General features: G+C 44.8%; 1 protein-coding gene across 3 annotated transcripts in view; it reads right to left on the reverse strand.

Annotated features, from left to right (window-relative positions):
- LOC113812674 (DNA polymerase alpha subunit B) overlaps positions 1 to 581 on the reverse strand; it is a 90,819-nt gene extending 90,238 nt beyond the window's left edge. For 2 of the 3 annotated variants that reach the window (XM_070119336.1, XM_070119335.1), the window contains exon 1: positions 216 to 581. In XM_070119336.1, coding sequence (XP_069975437.1) covers positions 216 to 294 — 79 coding nt within the window. In that variant the 5' untranslated portion in view covers positions 295 to 581. The remainder of the gene's footprint in view (positions 1 to 215) is intronic. The other variant, XM_070119337.1, reaches the window with a different exon arrangement.
- Between the last annotated feature and the right edge of the window lie 16,720 nt (positions 582 to 17,301).

Consider the following 17,301-nt stretch of genomic DNA (forward strand, 5'->3'; position numbering starts at 1 on the left):
TTTGGGTTCACGATACACTGGTTTTGGGAAAAGGTAACAATTACCATATGTATATGGAGAACTGTTAGCCATCATCCTTTAAAACAATAATCCTAGAAATAGCAAAAATTATTGAGAAAAGTTTACATGGGAAAACAAGATGTAGCATCATTAATATCTGTTGTGAAGATTAAAATCTAACTAACTTCCTTTACACTTCGACTATTCACACTCACATTTTTCAATAAGCTTCGTATCATCCAAAGTGACACCAAAAGTGTCAAAATCTTCAACAATTTGTGTTTCTGACACCATCTCTGCTTCCCCGTAGGAACGTAAACAAAACCAATTCTCAAGGTTTCCCGCCAAAACCTACACTCGCTCAGATGACGGCAGTATGACGCGCACGCGATATTCAAAGACCCATGCTCTTCGTACACTGCTATAGCATAATGTTTATCATCATGAATATTTCTTCCACTATAGTCCTTTTCCGCTGACAAGAAATTGTCAAACCACACTAGAAAGTGTCGTTTTTTTCATTTGCGACACTCGGGCCGATCGAGACAGCAACTCTGCCATTGCTTCTACGCTGTGCCAAAGGTGTGGCTCCATCCCCATTCTTAGGAATCGTACTCGAGTTGACGAATCTGACTTTTTTTTTAATTGTATCAATTACTAAACCACTGTTTTACTGATGTAGCATTAGGGAATAACAATAAATACAAGTTGTTAGTTATCAACATCTTATAATTACAAATCAAGCGAAGGGAAACTATCGAAATCAGTTGAAAATGTGCGGGTCCTAAGCGCCTCCCATACTGGTTTCGAAGATCACACTTCTTAATATATTTTGAAAATGACACTATTTATTAATTGATATTAATTTCAAAAGGATATATAAGTTTACGTCTGCATATTCAATTATACATACATAACAAGCAAAATGATTATGTAAAACCTAATATAAATTTTCATATTATTCTTTAAGCCATTCGAACACTTTTTGTAAATAAAAAACGGGATACTTCCCCGTATATTATTCGTCATGGAATACTTTTGGGGGCCTGAAGATGCCCAAGATTAAAACATAAATGACATAAGATATACAGTAACTATTTGTTGTTTTACATGACATATCGCATAAAAGCGCACATATACGGAAGATAAACCTGAACCTCGCTCTTCTCAGCCGTGGCCCTGTTGATATGAAAGCATATCAATAAGAAAACTTAACTCTATATTGTTTCTTATGGTCGTAATGTAGATTTTTATGTATATATATATATATATATATATATATATAAACACATATAATATATATATATATATATATATATATATATGTGTGTGTGTGTGTGTGTGTGTGTGTGTGTGTGTGTGTGTGTGTGTGTGTGTGTATGTGTGTGTGTGTGTGTGTTATGAGATTTCAGTGGTGAATGTGTTTTCAATATTAAGTAAAACTAATCATTTTTTCCAGGGATTGAGGACTGCAGTAATAAACATAAAGACAACAATGCAAGGTAAATATATTTATATTATGGTAAAAATAGACAAAATCTCGTTTCAACGGCCACGGAGGTTCCCCACGGTGGTGGTCCCTGGTGGACAAGGGTAGAGACTCCAGGCTTCCAGCCTTGCCACGAATAGCTTGGGACCCCTTTGATGACACCTCGCTTTCTTCGGGTTCCACTACATCCCTCCCAAGGTCGGGGCGTAGCTGCAAGCGTAGCTTAAGTGTGATATGCATTGCAGGAGTTCGGGCCTACTGGAAATATACACAAACGGTCACCAAGGGTTTACAAAGGATCCTCATTGCAGAGTACATAAGAGGCATATGATGGAGTCACTCGCTCAGCTCGTCTAACCTGTGAGAGAACGGGGAAGATAAGTTAATGTGTTAATGTTTCAGAAATATCACAGGCCTGTATAAAATCCTTATTTATGAATGTCCACAGCTACCAATTAAATATTTTACAAAAGAACAAATAAAAAGGTAAATCCACAAATTCAAGAACACATAAAATACCAGCAATCGTAATCATTCCACAAGCTGGGGCCGGGGCTTCTCTCAAATAGCTCACAGGTAGCATGGGCTCGGGTTCGTCTGCGGGTTCCACCTGATCAGCATCCTCGGAATCTTCATCTTCAGGAAGCTGGAGTTCTATGGGGGCAAAATAAGCTTTCATCTGGTCTACGTGAACTTGCTTTTCTTTGGCCGGATCTTCTACGTTGCTGACGATGAAAGTGACGTCATTTAACTGTTTTTTAACTCTGAAAGGGCCTTGCCATCGTACCGTAAATATTCTTGCTGATCCTCCTCCTCTGTTCGGCTTATATTTCCGGATCATCACGAGGTCTCCCACGATCGGATGAAAGACGCCGCGCACAGTCATAATCGGCCTTCTATCTTTCGCGGGCACGTTGTGAAGCGGTGAGAGTAGCTTCTCTTGCGACGGTCAGCCTTTCCCGGAAGTCGGTAGCAGAAGAATCTCGAATGACTGCGTCACCTGTTAGGGGCGTGGGGAACGGCCCAAGATTTCCAGTCAGAAGGTACAGAGGTTGATTGTTAATGCTCCGATGAATGCTGGTGTTTCTCGACAGACGAACTTGTGGTAGAAATTCATCCCAACGTTGTGGCTACCTCTCGATCAGTACTGCCAGGTATCTTTCACTACCCGATTTGCTCGTTCGACCATCCCATTAGCTTGAGGATGGTGAAAAGTCGACAAGATGAACTTCGTATTAAGGATGTTGCAGAGCGCCGAGAAGACTGCATTATTGAATTCTGGGCCGCGATCAGTCTGGATGATAGTGGTGGGCCAAACAGTGTTGCAAAATTGATGATAAATGCGTCAGCAACGGAATGGCGGTCGCGGTTACGTAGTGGGATTAGCTGCAGAAATCTCGTGGCGTGATCTATTATCGTCAGGATATAATGATTCTCGATGGGGTGATGGACGTCTGGTGCATTCTGAAGCTTGCCCCGTCGTAATGCAGTGCCCTTGCGTCGTTGACAAATTTGGCAAGAGTGGAGAAATTGCAATACGTCCTATAAACACCAGGATGGGCCTCGTCATGCACTTGTTTGATGACTAGGCCTTGCAGAGTTGTGGGTACCACCAGCTGATGAACCAGGCGGTCAGGAAGTCGTCGTAGGCGGTAAAGCAATTCGTCCTTGATCTCAAAATCGTCTAGGGGAAGGGGCGCCCCTGGCGGGGGTAAGGCGCCGTCGGTGAGCAAGGCGATGAGAAGTCTCCACGTTGGGTCATCTCTTTGGGCCTGTCGAACTGCTTGCTCATCCAGCAGGGCAACATTTTCGACAGGTGTAACGGCTGCAGCCGGACAGTCTTCCTCCACAAAGGCGCGGGACAGCATGTCTGGAACATGGTTATGAGCTCCCAGTTTGTACTGTATGTTATAATCATTTATGTTATGTTATAAAACATAAGCTCATGTGCCCATCTGCTCATCCTTGTAGATTTCGTCCAACGACTGAAAGTGTAGACAAGAGGTCGATGATCTGTATATATGGTAAAATGTTTTGCATATAGGTATGGATCAAAATTTCTCACAGCCTCGACCACAGCTAAAGCTTCGGCGTCATTGGTGGAATAACGAGTCTCAGGATCTTTTAACTTACGAGAGAAATATGCTACAGGGCGAGGGTAGTCACTGTCGTCGCGCTGAATCAACACTGCACCGATTGCAACTAGCGTCGGTGTGCACTTCAAAAGGACGTGAAAAGTCGGGTTTGGCTAGTACTGGCGCTGACATGAGGGCCTCTTTTAAACGTTGAAAAGCTTCTTGATGTTTTTCGTCCCATTGGAACTTCATCTGCTTCTTCGTCAATTTGGTAAGAGGCGCTGCGATTGCAGAATAATGTTCTATGTGCCAACAGAAAAAAAGCCTGTTGCCCCGAGGAAGCGGCGTACTTCTTTCTGATTGCGCGAAGTCATTCATCCTATAGCTGCCACTTTGTCTGCTTTCAGGGAGGATTCCAGCAGGGGTGACGAGGAAACCGAGGAATTTCATAGTGTTTGTCGCAAATTGACATTTCTGATTATTTAATTTGAGGCCAGCAGCTTTTAGTAGTTGTAGCATATCTTCCAGATGTACGAGATGTTCTTCGAATGTTGCACTGTGCACCACTATGTCGTCTAAATAGGCCACAGTATGTTCACCAAGCACTGGAGAAAGTATGAAATTAATGGCACGTTGGAAGGTAGGAGGAGCGGTGACTAAACCAAAAGGTAAACATGCGAACTGCCACAGACGGTGGCCATTAGAGAATGCCGTTTTAGGGCGGTCTGATTTGGCCACAGGGATTGTCCAGTAAGCTGATCTTGCGTCCAAGGATGTAAACCAAGATGTCCCATTGAAATTATCAATAAGTTCGTCAATCCTTGGAAGAGGATAACTATCGGTTGTAGTGACTTTGTTCAGGTTCCTGTGATCTATGCAGAAGCGCGGTGTACCATCTTTCTTCTTCACCAAAACGACAGGAGAAAGCCAGGGGGATGATGATGGTTCAATTACTACTGCTTCCTTCATCTTTCTGCATTCTTCTTTGATGGTCTGCTTCACCGCGTGCAGAAGCCTCCATTGCCGTGTAACGATGGGTTTTGCTTCGCCAGTTTCGATGGTATGTTCTACCCCAGGTATAGTCCCAATAGCAGACTTATCTTCTGTGAAAATATCAGCATACCTGTTGAGTAACTCATGAAATTGTCCCTGCTGTTGTTCGGTTAAATGACTGAACTTCACATCATCGACCGCCAGGACCACGTCAACTCTGACCTTGCTTTCACCGATGTCTTCATCGTCAGAAGTCGAGCTGTCGTATAAAAACGTGTCAGGGAAGTTAATGAAGGCCTCGTATCCGAAATCCAGGATTCCAAACTCCGTTTCAAATTCATCATCTTCGAGATCACCAAGAAACTCTGGCTCGTCAGGTGTCTTCAAATGTAACCTCTGGAACAGTGGTGGTCGTGGAATATGAGGAGACGAGATGGTCACGGCCTCCCAAAGGCCGGGAGTCTGATGCATACACTGCAACAATTGGGTTTGCATGGGCGATCACTTGACCCGGGCGTAGTCGTGTTCACCACCCAGATATCAGTTCGGCGATCTTCGACTTTGGTCACACTTGCGGGGATTATGAGGTGGAGGGTTGAAGGGGTGACTTCAATCTCGGCATCTGTCACGGTCGAAGCTTGCGCTATCGGGCGGTACTTCAGTTTGCTTAGTGAAGCGGGCATCCGTGGGTTGATGTGACCGTACTCTTTGGTTCCGCCGACAGGTTAGCAAGGGCGAGGCTGCAATGTTTCGTGAACTTTACGTCGAGTTGACAGCCCAAGATGCACAGGTAACTGGGGCGAGGCGGCGGTTTGTGATGGAAACTGAAAGAAAACCTCCTTAGAAAATCCATTCCAAGTAATATGTGTCCAGGGAAGCGGGTATTGAGCACAGAAGGACGATGAGTAATACTTGCAGAGTCTGACAACTGCATAGGTACGTCAACCTCTTCAGTTACCTCCATCGGTGCTCCAGAGATTCCTTGCAACACACGGTAGCAACTGTGATGCTTAGCGATGTGGAATCGTTGCAAGTATTCAGCCTTAATTATTGTTAAGGCAGAGCCAGTGTCGATAAAGGCACTCATGGGGACGCCATTCACAAGCAGCTGGATCATCGGCCGTCCTCGATCTGACTTCATAATCGACGTCAGCAACCTGGTTGCATTCCGTCCTCCGTCTGCAAAGCAATGCTAATTCTCGTGACGCCAGCGGAAGACGAGCCTCGAGAGTTCCCCTGGCGCTGCTGAAAGGGCCGATCCGAGCGATCATCAGGACACAACGAAGCGGTGTCCACGTTGACTACAGCGAAAACAGCGTCTTTCCTCCCGAACTCATGCACGGCAGTCAGCGAGGCTGTGGCCTGTTGTTCGGTGGTAGGGGCAGTACAAGGCGGGTATGTAGGGGTTGAAATCAGCGGTTACCACTTGGCGACGGTGTCCCGTCGGTTGTGGGCGTGGTTGTAGGTGTGAAACGCCGACTCGGGTATTTCACAACTGCTGAGCACAATGCACGAGTTTGTTTGTAGGTGCATCGTTTCTCGTCGCCAAAGCTTCACGCATCCATTGAGGGATACCTTGTAAAAACACTCTGCGGGCGAGAAGATCCGGGTCACCGATTGCATTAGGATAATCCCGTTCCCCTTGTAACAATGCGGCTTGCAGGTTAAGGTAATAATCAAAAGGACTCTGATCAGGTAATATGCGGTGTTGATATAGCAATGTAAAAAATCATTAGGCAAACAAACACCGCAGAATTTCTCCCTTAACTTTGCTTTAAACGTTATCCAATCCGTTAAGCCATCAAATGCACTCAAATTGATTATTACCTCAGGTGTTCCGCGACACATCATGCGTGCCATCTGACACATTGCCTCCCCTGTAGAGGGTTGCGTGACATTCTCTATTTGTTTCATCCACGCCTCTAACTCCTGCGATCGCTGTAAGGGATGGGACGCGGATATTTCGGCCTTGAACAAACTTATACCTGAAGAAGGCATTACCATCATAGGGGCGGCACTATACGGCGCATGAGAAATAGAAGGACCTCGGAAAGGTACAGATGAGGGAAGTGTACCTGTACCGTCACGCACGCCAGGTGCGCGTCGCGGAGTTTGGTTATTACCGAGTTCTGCGTCGGTCAAGCGATCCCTATTAGCACGCACATCTTCCTTAATCGAGTTAATTTCTTCCTTTAACTCGCGTATCATAGCATCAAATCGCAGAATTATCTCGCCAAACATAGACAAACCAAGATGGTTTTCTTCATCAGTAACTCGGTACTGCGAAAAGGAAACCTCACGTGACGAAGTTCGCGGCCCCACAGCCTCGGCACCTAGGTCATTGTTATCGGGGACGGGCTGATCATGATGCGATCGTTCTTGTGCAGTGGCAACATAAGCCTGATTATTACTTTGCACATCGGGCAGCAAGTCTCGCGAGTTTGAGCGAGCACCAAGAGGAGTGGGCTGTGCGAACGAGGTTATATTACGCCCATGGTCTTTAACAAGACGTTCACCACTCTTTTTACTTGGTCCCATGGTTCAAGATTATGGTTATAACGTAGGAAAACATGAAAATCACAAAGCAAGAACAATCGCTGCTAACACTATGTGAGCGTAAAATCGGCAAAATGATTTCCAAAGATATAAGATATCAATTCACTTATAAACTATCAATACATATAAAACACTCAGAATTATAACGTCTCCGAGAGTGCACAACTATTTACGCTTAGATCATGGAACGGACTAAGCGGTAAGAAACTAATTGAAAAAGACGAACACTTAAGAAAACACAAACACGGAACAGAGAAACGATTTGAAATACCCGAGAAAAGGAGAAAAAGCACAGGCGAGCTAAAAGACGACTCCTTAAAATACAAAGTAATCGCCATAATACGAACGAAATAAAAGATTTTTCTAAAACAAATTAATCGCCAATGCAAAATAAATGAAGCACCTATTAAACAAATGACTCGCCAGAAAAGAAGCGAAATAAAAGATGCTTCCTTAAAACATTTAAATGACTCCCAGAAAAGAAGCGAAAATAAAAGAAAAAATGCTTCATTAAAATACTTAAATGACTCGCCCGAAAAGATGCGAAAATAAAAGATGCTTCCTTAAAACAAATGAATCACTAAAGCAAAAACAGAATAAAAGGTTCTTCCTTAAAACTTAAAGGACTGGCAAGCAAAGAAGCTTAAAACTACAAGCCCTACATTATACGACGAAGCAAAAATAAGAACACTAATCAATACGAAAAACGAGTACTTTAAACATCAACACGCGACTTGAAGCTTACGCTAAAATTCTACGCTCAAGAACGAAACAAGGCAACTACGCTAGTTAGGGAAACAGGGAACTCACGCGTTAAACAATCTGACGCAGTCGGAGACGCTATGAACAATGCACCTAAGCGCACATGAAACTCTGGTAAATTCCATTTGCAATATTTATCCCCATAAGCTCCACCAAAATAACACGTTGTAATGATCATCAAAGCTTGGCCACTTGGCAAGATATTATTTATAATTATTTAATCAGATGTGCCGACGGAGCGGGCCGAGCGGTAAGCACTCTCCGAAGGCACGGTGGGTCTGGGATAAATATTGCTGTCTTTAATATTCATAGTACGCAAGCATCCCTAGTGTTACTTTAAGTCCACAACGGGGTTTCACAATAAACCGTTAACACTTCCCGTGTGGAAAAGAGGAGCCTGGGCACAACTCCTTGCTAAACTAAGAACATACCAATAAAAGAAAATTAAACAAATACATAATGGCTAATATTTAATATAGTAACGTGGACGAAATGCATTTAAGACAAAAATATAACAGAACCTGCATATACTGCTGGTGTACACATTACTTATCTTACAATAAGCGGACTCGATCCTCCGTTCATCACCGTGCACACAATGGTAAATCCAAAAAAGAAAATGCAGCTCGACTACGGCCTCTCTCTACATACTTGCAACAAGGGCTACTCTAGACATGCAGTCTTCCGTAAGGATTTCTGGCTTACTGCTAGAATAGCCTTGAAAAAGTTAATTAGCCCGTGAATTGGGAGAGAGCGTACCTGTAGCCAGGGCCGTGCGAGCATGACTCCCCGTGTCATCTCCCATACCTCCCTCAATGCTTTGGAGGCGGGAACCAGCAGTTAAGTGTTTTTCAGTGGTGAATGTGTTTTCAATATTAAGTAAAACTAATCATTTTTCCAGGGATTGAGGACTGCAGTAATAAACATAAAGACAACAATGCAAAGTAAATATATTTATATTATTGTAAAAATAAGTAAATCTCGTTTCAACGTCCACGGAAGTTCCCCACGGTGGTGGTCCCTGGTGGTCAAGGGTAGAGACTCCAGGCTTCCAGCCTTGCCACGAATAGCTTGAGACCCCTTTGATGACACCTCGTTCTCTCCGTCCCGACGATCCAAGGCGGGAATCGCCATTCCCAAGGGTTGCGCCCTCCAGCTACCCGAGACGGCTGCCGGACGCCGCCCGCTCACGGCGCTCGACGATCACGAGTCCCTCGCAGACGTCCTCCTCTTCTCCTCTTGCCGGAGATCCGCCAACGTTCCCCTACCGAGGCCAACCGGCAGCCGAGCGGGAAGGTGGCCGGCCTCGGTTGTACTAGCCGGCGCTCCCGAACTCGAAGAGATGTGGGTGAAGAGGGCGCTGTAGAAGGCCCCGCTCCCGGACCGCCGACGAAAAGGCAGCACCAACAAGAACCCCAGGAAAGCCGGGATATACTGCCCAGGAGCAGCGAAACACCCCTGTCACGCAGGAGAGTCGGCGCCCACGAAGCCCAGACGAGCAGCAGGAGCCGGAGATGTCCTTCGGGAGTGACCCGCCCCCCGGCGACCGCAGACAGCATTGAAGGAACGAGGAGAGGAGAACTATCGAAGGCAGCACTCGTTGAAAGGGTCCGAGAAGCTTGCAAACGATGTCGGTGAGGTAGCTCGCGTGGAGCTGAATGGAGTTCTTGGAGAGGAGAGTCTGGAAGAGATGTTGCCGCCGCGGCCGCCGGGAGATTTTTTGGAGCCTTTTTTTTTTTTTTTTTTTTTTTTTTATCCTTTGGGGCACTCTTCTCCCGGCGGCCGTGGCGTTCACATCTCTCCAGCTCTCTCCCCACCAATGGACGAGCTGCCACCTCTCGCCAGATTCATAATTGACGGTTTCTCCTCTTAACGGAATCATGCTCTCTTGATACCATCCTAAGGAAAGATTGCTACGGGATGTCTGCGGCTGCCGGGAGACGAGTCATGGCGAAGAGTCGCCTCCATCTGGGACTGCTGCCTCACCGTGGTGCGACGTCGGAGTTGGAATTTTTACGGCGCCCTCTTCGCCCCCTTTCTCCTGACGGTCGGCGAGCTCTGGCTAGTATTTACTAGGGCCGGCCACCTTTCTGCAGGGCACGAGGCACCTAAGTAAGGTGTCAGGGCAGAGTTGGGGCCTCTGCCACGGGCCCTGCAGCCCCCTTTAGCGGTTGCTGCCTAGGTTGGCCCCAGTGGAAGAACGCCGGAGCGAGCCTTTTGTAGGGAGAAGAGGAGGAGCTTCGCGAGGAGCTTCGCGACTTCGGAGCGTCATGGACGGCCAGTTCCTGTTGGCAGTCTCGGGAGGCTAGGGGGACCGGCCTCTGGGAGGAGGGTGTTTCCGCCTTCTTTCTGATGTTTCTGTGGCAGTCATCTCTACATCGGGAGTGCGACTCCCCAAAAAAGGCCGATCTTTCGCCCACTGTATTTGACACACGTCACCTAATAAATAAAGTTAATTGCCTGTAACCAAAAGGGACACTGAAATAAAGTGTTCCACACAACCGGGTGCAAAAAGCGAAACTCGGTATACAAGAAAAAAAAAAAAAAAAAGTTACAACGATCAGGAGAGGTTTGTCGTCACAGCCGGAACAACATAGCAGAATAGTCGCTCACGCTCCCGTCCGAATTGGACTCTCCTTCCCTCGGAATTGGCCATCCGCGCCGTGTGCGAGGGGATAAGCTCCGGCGTCCACGAGAACTGGCCATCCACGTCGTGTGCGAGGGATCCAAGGCTTCAACAGTAAACCTGCAGATATTCCCTGAACTTAGAAGACTGTGGACACCTTCGAACTCTCTTTTTCTGGACTATTGCTGACTTTCCTGATCTGAGGACTACTTTAGAATTTCGGAGACCACCGCGAGCTGCCTCCCTCTTCAGTGTTCTTCATCTCTCTGCTGTTTTCTACAGTATTCCCTGCCCACTTTTATCTTAGTGTCCCCTCCTGAGTAAAGGTGAACCCTGTGGGCAGTGCCACAAAGGGGGCCATTAGATGGCTGCCTTAAGCTCAGGAGAAGGGTTTTGTTGTAGGGTTATGTTTCTTTCCCTTTGTTTTTAGGTAGTGGGAAACAAATAGGTTAGGGAAGTGAGCCATCTCAGTTTGTTGCGCATCATGGGTAAAGCGTAGAACAAAACTCAGAAGGCTACTTCTGCCCCACCCACTCAAGAGAATGTCTCTCTGGTCACACAAGCAGAGTCTCTCCCAAGACCAAATAGAAGACATGGACACCTCAGGAATACCACCAGTGGGTGTGAGAACATCCAGCCCCCTTAGGTCTTGTCCCTCTCAGACACCACCATATCTCACCCAAAGATTTATGACTCCATCTTCAGATTTTCCTACGGCAATAGAAGCTCTTTTGTCCCTGGAAAAAGATAACTCATCCCTTCAAGTTTCTACAAAGATAAACCAAAAAGGGTAGTTCATCCTTCAAGCGAAAAATGCTGAGACATATATCTTGGTAAACATCACCACCTTAACTACAGGGAAGAGCGTCAACCTGCTCACTTACACTCCACCTCTAAACAAAACCAAAATGGTTCTGGAGGGGTTTCCCCATGGATAGATTAGAGAAACACCCCCTTATCAAGTCGGCAACACGGTTGAATTTCCGACCAAACAAAGAGGATAAAAGACAAGTTCTAGTCACTATACAAGGGGAACCCATTACAGAAATATCCCTTGGTATTTTCGGTACTTTTCACCTCAGGCCATATTACCCAGAACCATTGAGATGCACAAAGTGTCAGGGCCCTGACCACCACATATCAAAGTGCAGAGCCCAACCGAGATATGGTATCTGCTCTGAGACTCACGCCACTGACGTTTGCTTGGCTAAGATTAAGAATGGTAAAAAGATAGCAGCTAAATGCCCAAATTGTGCAAAACAACACCATGCCTGGAACCCCTCTTGCGCTGAGAGAGTTAAACACCTCAAGCTTGGGGCAATCCCTTAACTCCACAACCCTCTATCAAACCACCACTCAACAAAACTTCTCCGGCCTTTACTCCTGACACTCCAAATAGGCTTCAGCCCATCTCCATTCCTTCAGTCCCATGTACTAAATGTGGACACCACAATGAGCCCCTAAGAAAGTCGCTCTACTTGCTTCTGTAATTCAAATGGGCTTAGCACTTCTTGGCAGACAGGGGGATTCTAGCCTCTTACAAATTTCAGCATCAGACATTTTAGGCAAGATTTCTTGCTCAAGTGATAAGTCTACACTCAAGAGGAGAATCCTCCCTCACCAAATAAACTAGAGACTGTTCCCTCGCCTGACACTGACTCAGATAAGCCACAAGAGTCTCAGGACAACCCCACTACAGACACCACCACACCCTCTGATCAAACTTCTAGTACCTCATCAGGAAACTCGACCAATATCGGACAAGTTAGTCTTATTAAACTTCCTAAGTACGCTCGAGAGCCACAAAGACTTCCAGATGGCAAAGCTCAACATAAGCGTGTGCAGCATTCATTATCAGGAAGTGAACACTCAATCCAGGCCGCCAACTCTGAGAGAGAAGAAATCATCATAGTAGATGATTCCCTGTTGACGCCATCACGGCCAGTCAGCTTCCGCTAACAGATTACCCATCCATATCCCTTTGTAACCCAGAAATACTCGCCTCGGATGACAGATCACCCCCAGTCTTCCATATTCCTGAAGGAGACCCTGTGCATGCACAACTTGATCTTAGATATGAAGACAGACATTGACCAAGGAAATTCTTCAGACTATGAACACTAATGGACAACAGCTAGAGGTCACCATACTTTAATGGAATATCAATAGCCTTCAGTCAAATCTACTCCCTTACTGAGCACAGATATGATGTAGTCGTCCTACAAGAAACCCTCCTAAAATTAGATCTTTACCTCTCCAACTATACAGCCTTCCATAACCTTCATACTCTAGGCACCAATCGTGACATTTCCATTCTAGTTAGAAATGATATACATGCCAAAACAATGGAACCACTTCTGCCCTGTGGTCCAGGAGCAGAGTCTTAGGGCCTTACAATAGCACTTCAGAACCTTGAATTACAGGTCTACAACATACACCGTCCCCTAAGAAACGGTGCCAAGCTGAAACTGGATCACATATTTCCATCCTTGGGAAGTACCCCGTCCGTCCTATGTGGGGACTTCAATGCACATCACTCAATTTGGAACAACTCTGCCACTGGCTCAGCAAACAATACCTGCAGATCAGGCCAGTGTCATATCACCTCGCCTACAACTTCCTCCGCCCATTCCTAGATAGAACATTAAAAGAGCAGATTGGAGTCGTTTCACTGCCTTCATGGATGAATGGGCCTCAACTTACTCTCCAGCTGATGATATTGATACACTAGTGGAGGATCTCGTTAATGCAATTCATGGTGCAGCCAACTCTATTTCGTATAAACAGAAAGACAAGTGGTTCCATAACAGCAGAGTGAAGGAACTTAAACATCGTCTCATACAAAATCGACGAATACTTAGACGGCACCCCTCTCCCATGCTATTGGCAAGCCTCAGGGCAGCGACCAAAATGGCAAGGAACGAGATTCGCGAAATCCGCACTAGAGTGTGGCTTCAGTGGTGCGAGTCCATCAACACCCACACGTCCCTTCATGAACTCTGGACTATGCTAAGCATCGCCTCTGGAAAATACAAAAAACAGCCTTGTCATCCTCAGGCACAAGGTATTGCTGACAACCTCATCACATCCTTCAAAACCAGAGGAAACTCTAATATACATAAGAAGATCAATCATCCATAGACTCAATACTCTAAGACCATACAGACTTTGGTTCATCACGGATGCTACCAACACATTTGCGGAAGCAGACATACCCTTCACTGTCCAGGAAATGCAGACTGCCATCAAAGCAGGGAGTGACACGGCCCCTGGCAAGGACAAGATCTCCTACTCCATGATATCCCATCTTGGTTCACATGCCACTCAAATCCTGCTACATCTTTTCAATCTGCCCCTCACAGCTGGCTGCCTTCCTAAGTGTTGGAAAGAGGCAGTCATTCAGCCAATACCAAAGCAAGAGGTAGGTGCATATCGTCCAATATCACTCCTTTCCTGCCTCAGTAAAACTATGGAAAGAGCTGTTCTAAAAACATTAAGGTCTCTAATTCACCACCTACACCAATACACCTTTGCCCGAGACAACCTTGCTTCCATTCACAGCCTTATGGACGGAAAAGATACTGTAGTCATCTTTCTTGACCTTGAAACAGCTTTTGAACTAGCGAAAGAGGCCATCATTAGCACACTCGCCAGAAGAGGAATAGTAGGCAAGCTACTAGCCTGGTGCAATGACTATCTTACACAAAGGAAAGCATGAGTACGATTTCAGGGGCACATATCCAACCTTCTTCAATTTGAAAATGGCACACCTCAAGGAGGAATACTAAGTCCATTTCTATTTAACATTCTCGAAGCAGAATTACTCTCCATTGAAACCCCACTGGACGTGCATATTCTTGCTTATGCTGACAATATTCAAGTGATATCAGCTGGTAGATACAGGCTCACCAATGCCCAACAAACTTTAGACACCGTATTCTCTAAATGCAAAGATTTCGGCCTTAAGATCAACACTAATAAGACCAAGGCCTTGCAACTCAAAAGATGGATCCCAAATCAATATCTATACATCGACACACAACAAATTGCATGGGAATCATCATACAAATGTCTTGGTGTCTTCTTCAACAACCAATGTGACTCCTCGACCCAGCTTCGCCATGTTCTCCAGAAGACTAAGTCTCACATCAATGTTGTACGCAGACTATCAGCCACAGATATGGGGGCCGGTTTCCATGTTCTCAGAACCTTTTATATCCAAGGTATTCGCTCCATCATTGATTATAGTGCAACATCCCTCCTAAATTTAACTCCAGACCAAGTCAGCAAACTCGAAACCATACAGAACAAATGTATGAGAGTCATCCTTGTAGACCCGACTGGACAACTTAAGACTCGAGACTAAGCTTGTCTCCCTCGAAACTAGAATGACTCTCCAAGTCGCAACTCGGGTCGGAAAATTCGTTTCTCGGTCCAACCCTTCAACAATAGATACGAAATTCCGCAGACTTATTTTTCATCCTCAAGACTTTCATCTTCCTAGGTTTCCATGGCACCAGCAAGTCCTTCGTTCTATAGAACAACTAAATCTCACCCAAGTCATGTAGGACAGAGGATCTGATCAGCCACATCCTGCCTACTCTTCCCCAAAACCTTGGAATCCTCCCATATTCTCTGTCATCACACGAACCCTTCCTCGGTGCAATTCACAGACCTGCTTCAGACCTCTCCAACTTAGAGAACAAAATCCACTCCTTTGAGGATGAACAAGATCTCGCAGATCTCTATAATGATGGATCAGTTGACCAACAATCAAACAGAGCTGGATCAGATTCACTTTGCCCGCCTCGGCCCGCCTAGTGGTCGTGGGATCTTCATTGTCGAATTATACACGGAGTTGTTTCAAGGATTGAACATCTTACAAACTTGCTACGGACTCTGACTCGATTGACTGTGATTATGGGATTGCAATTGCATAAGGCAGACACGCGAGTCAGAGGACGAGCAGGATGGAGATGTGGCTGAGTGCATGTATGTGTATATGTAGGTATATATGTATATTTATATATGAATATATGTATGTATACGTATATATGCGGCTGCTCACTGTTAATTGCTTTTATGTTGGCCCAACAGTTCAATATCTCGTAATGTTCACTCCCGTTCTTGTCATTTTGCTACTATCAATACTTAGTATCCTTACGATATCAATCTTTTACATCACCCTGTTGATGTTATGTTATAATTCATTGTTTTGTTCTATCACATGTTTATATTACGTTAAGTTCCATATTATGTTCTATGTTATGTTCTGTTATGTACTATGTTATGTTCTATGTTATTTTCCTAATTATGCTCTACGTTAGACTCCTTCCCTCTTGCAATAGTCAGACCGAAGTTTTCAAAGCATTCAGTAACCCAAACGATTCGTCCACCGTAACTATGCCAACCATGTTACCACCGTGTCACCTCCCACGTCACCCACTCACCCGCGCACCTCACCCTCACCGACTGCTCTTTTTTGCATCTATCTAGCTACCCTTCCCCTTCATCATCCATTATTATTGATGCCCAATTTTGTTTGTTTAGTTCATGATGCCTTAGTTATACATATAAAGAAAATCAAATAAAAACTTCAATATAACAAAATCCCCCCCCCCAAAAAAAAAAAATCGTTTGTTTTAGCAATTAAAGTAAAAAGTAAAATATAAAAATATATAAAAATAAAACCCTAAATATTGTTCTTGCTCCTCACTAGTTGTTTGAATTGTGCTCATGGTTAACAAACCAAAAAATAATAAAATACTAAACTTTAATAAAAATAATTAAAACAATAAACTCAATAAATTCGATATTATTAAATCTTAACACATAGCTTCAGTGGAAGTCCACACAGGCTTGCCTCCTGCCACCTTAACTAAATCTCAGGCATGAACGAAACAATACGAAACGACATGCAAGGGATTTCGCCCCCTACTTTCAATCTCCTACTTATTTCAAACATCGGAACTTTATATCTCCCCCCCCCCCTGGTTCCCAATTATTTCCTCTTCTTACTTGTTTTATTATTTGTATTTGCATTTGTCGTCAGTATAGATGTATGTATATATTCTGATATCCACATTTTATTTACATTTTATTTACAGGTCAGGGATCTGGATCGTCCTGTATTGCGTGGCGATCTCGCCATAACAACTTTCGTCTGCTATACAGAGGACGTGGCTCTGTCAATGTTGCTCTGTCAATATTATATCTATCATGTAGTTCCTCTGCAGATGGAATGTCTGGGTATCTCGCTCCAGATGCCCAGATCAGTGCTTTATTTTGAATGCTTTGTAGATTGAGCAATTGTGTATTTGAAGCTGTGTTCAGAGGCACTGGGGGATATTCTATTATTGGTCGAATGAGTGACATATAGTTGCAGCTTTATTTTCTCATTGCATCCTGAGAAGCGTTTGCACTTTTCAAGTTGCAAGTTTGCCAAGCTGATACGTTCTCTTATGTGAGGAACTATTCCTTTGTTTGTGATTAATAGACCAAACATCTTCCTTCTTTGACTGAATTCTATTTCGTTGTTGTTAATGGTTATGGGGAGGGGTTTTAATTTGCCTGTTGCAATCATTTGGGCCTTGGTATTGTTAGTCTTTATTTTCCATTGCTTTCCTATTTGGTTAACGCTCTGGATGGCTTTGTGGGTTTGCAAGGTCATGATTATTTTGGATTTGGTGGGGGTGTGTTACTAGGTGAGTGACGTCATCAGCATAGGCAATATAGTTATGATGTTGTGTGGGAGATGGTAAGCAGGTGTATAAGATTTACAGGGTTGGCGAGATTACACC

Source organism: Penaeus vannamei, unplaced genomic scaffold (assembly GCF_042767895.1).
Source record: "Penaeus vannamei isolate JL-2024 unplaced genomic scaffold, ASM4276789v1 unanchor62, whole genome shotgun sequence".
Classification (NCBI taxonomy): domain Eukaryota; kingdom Metazoa; phylum Arthropoda; class Malacostraca; order Decapoda; family Penaeidae; genus Penaeus; species Penaeus vannamei.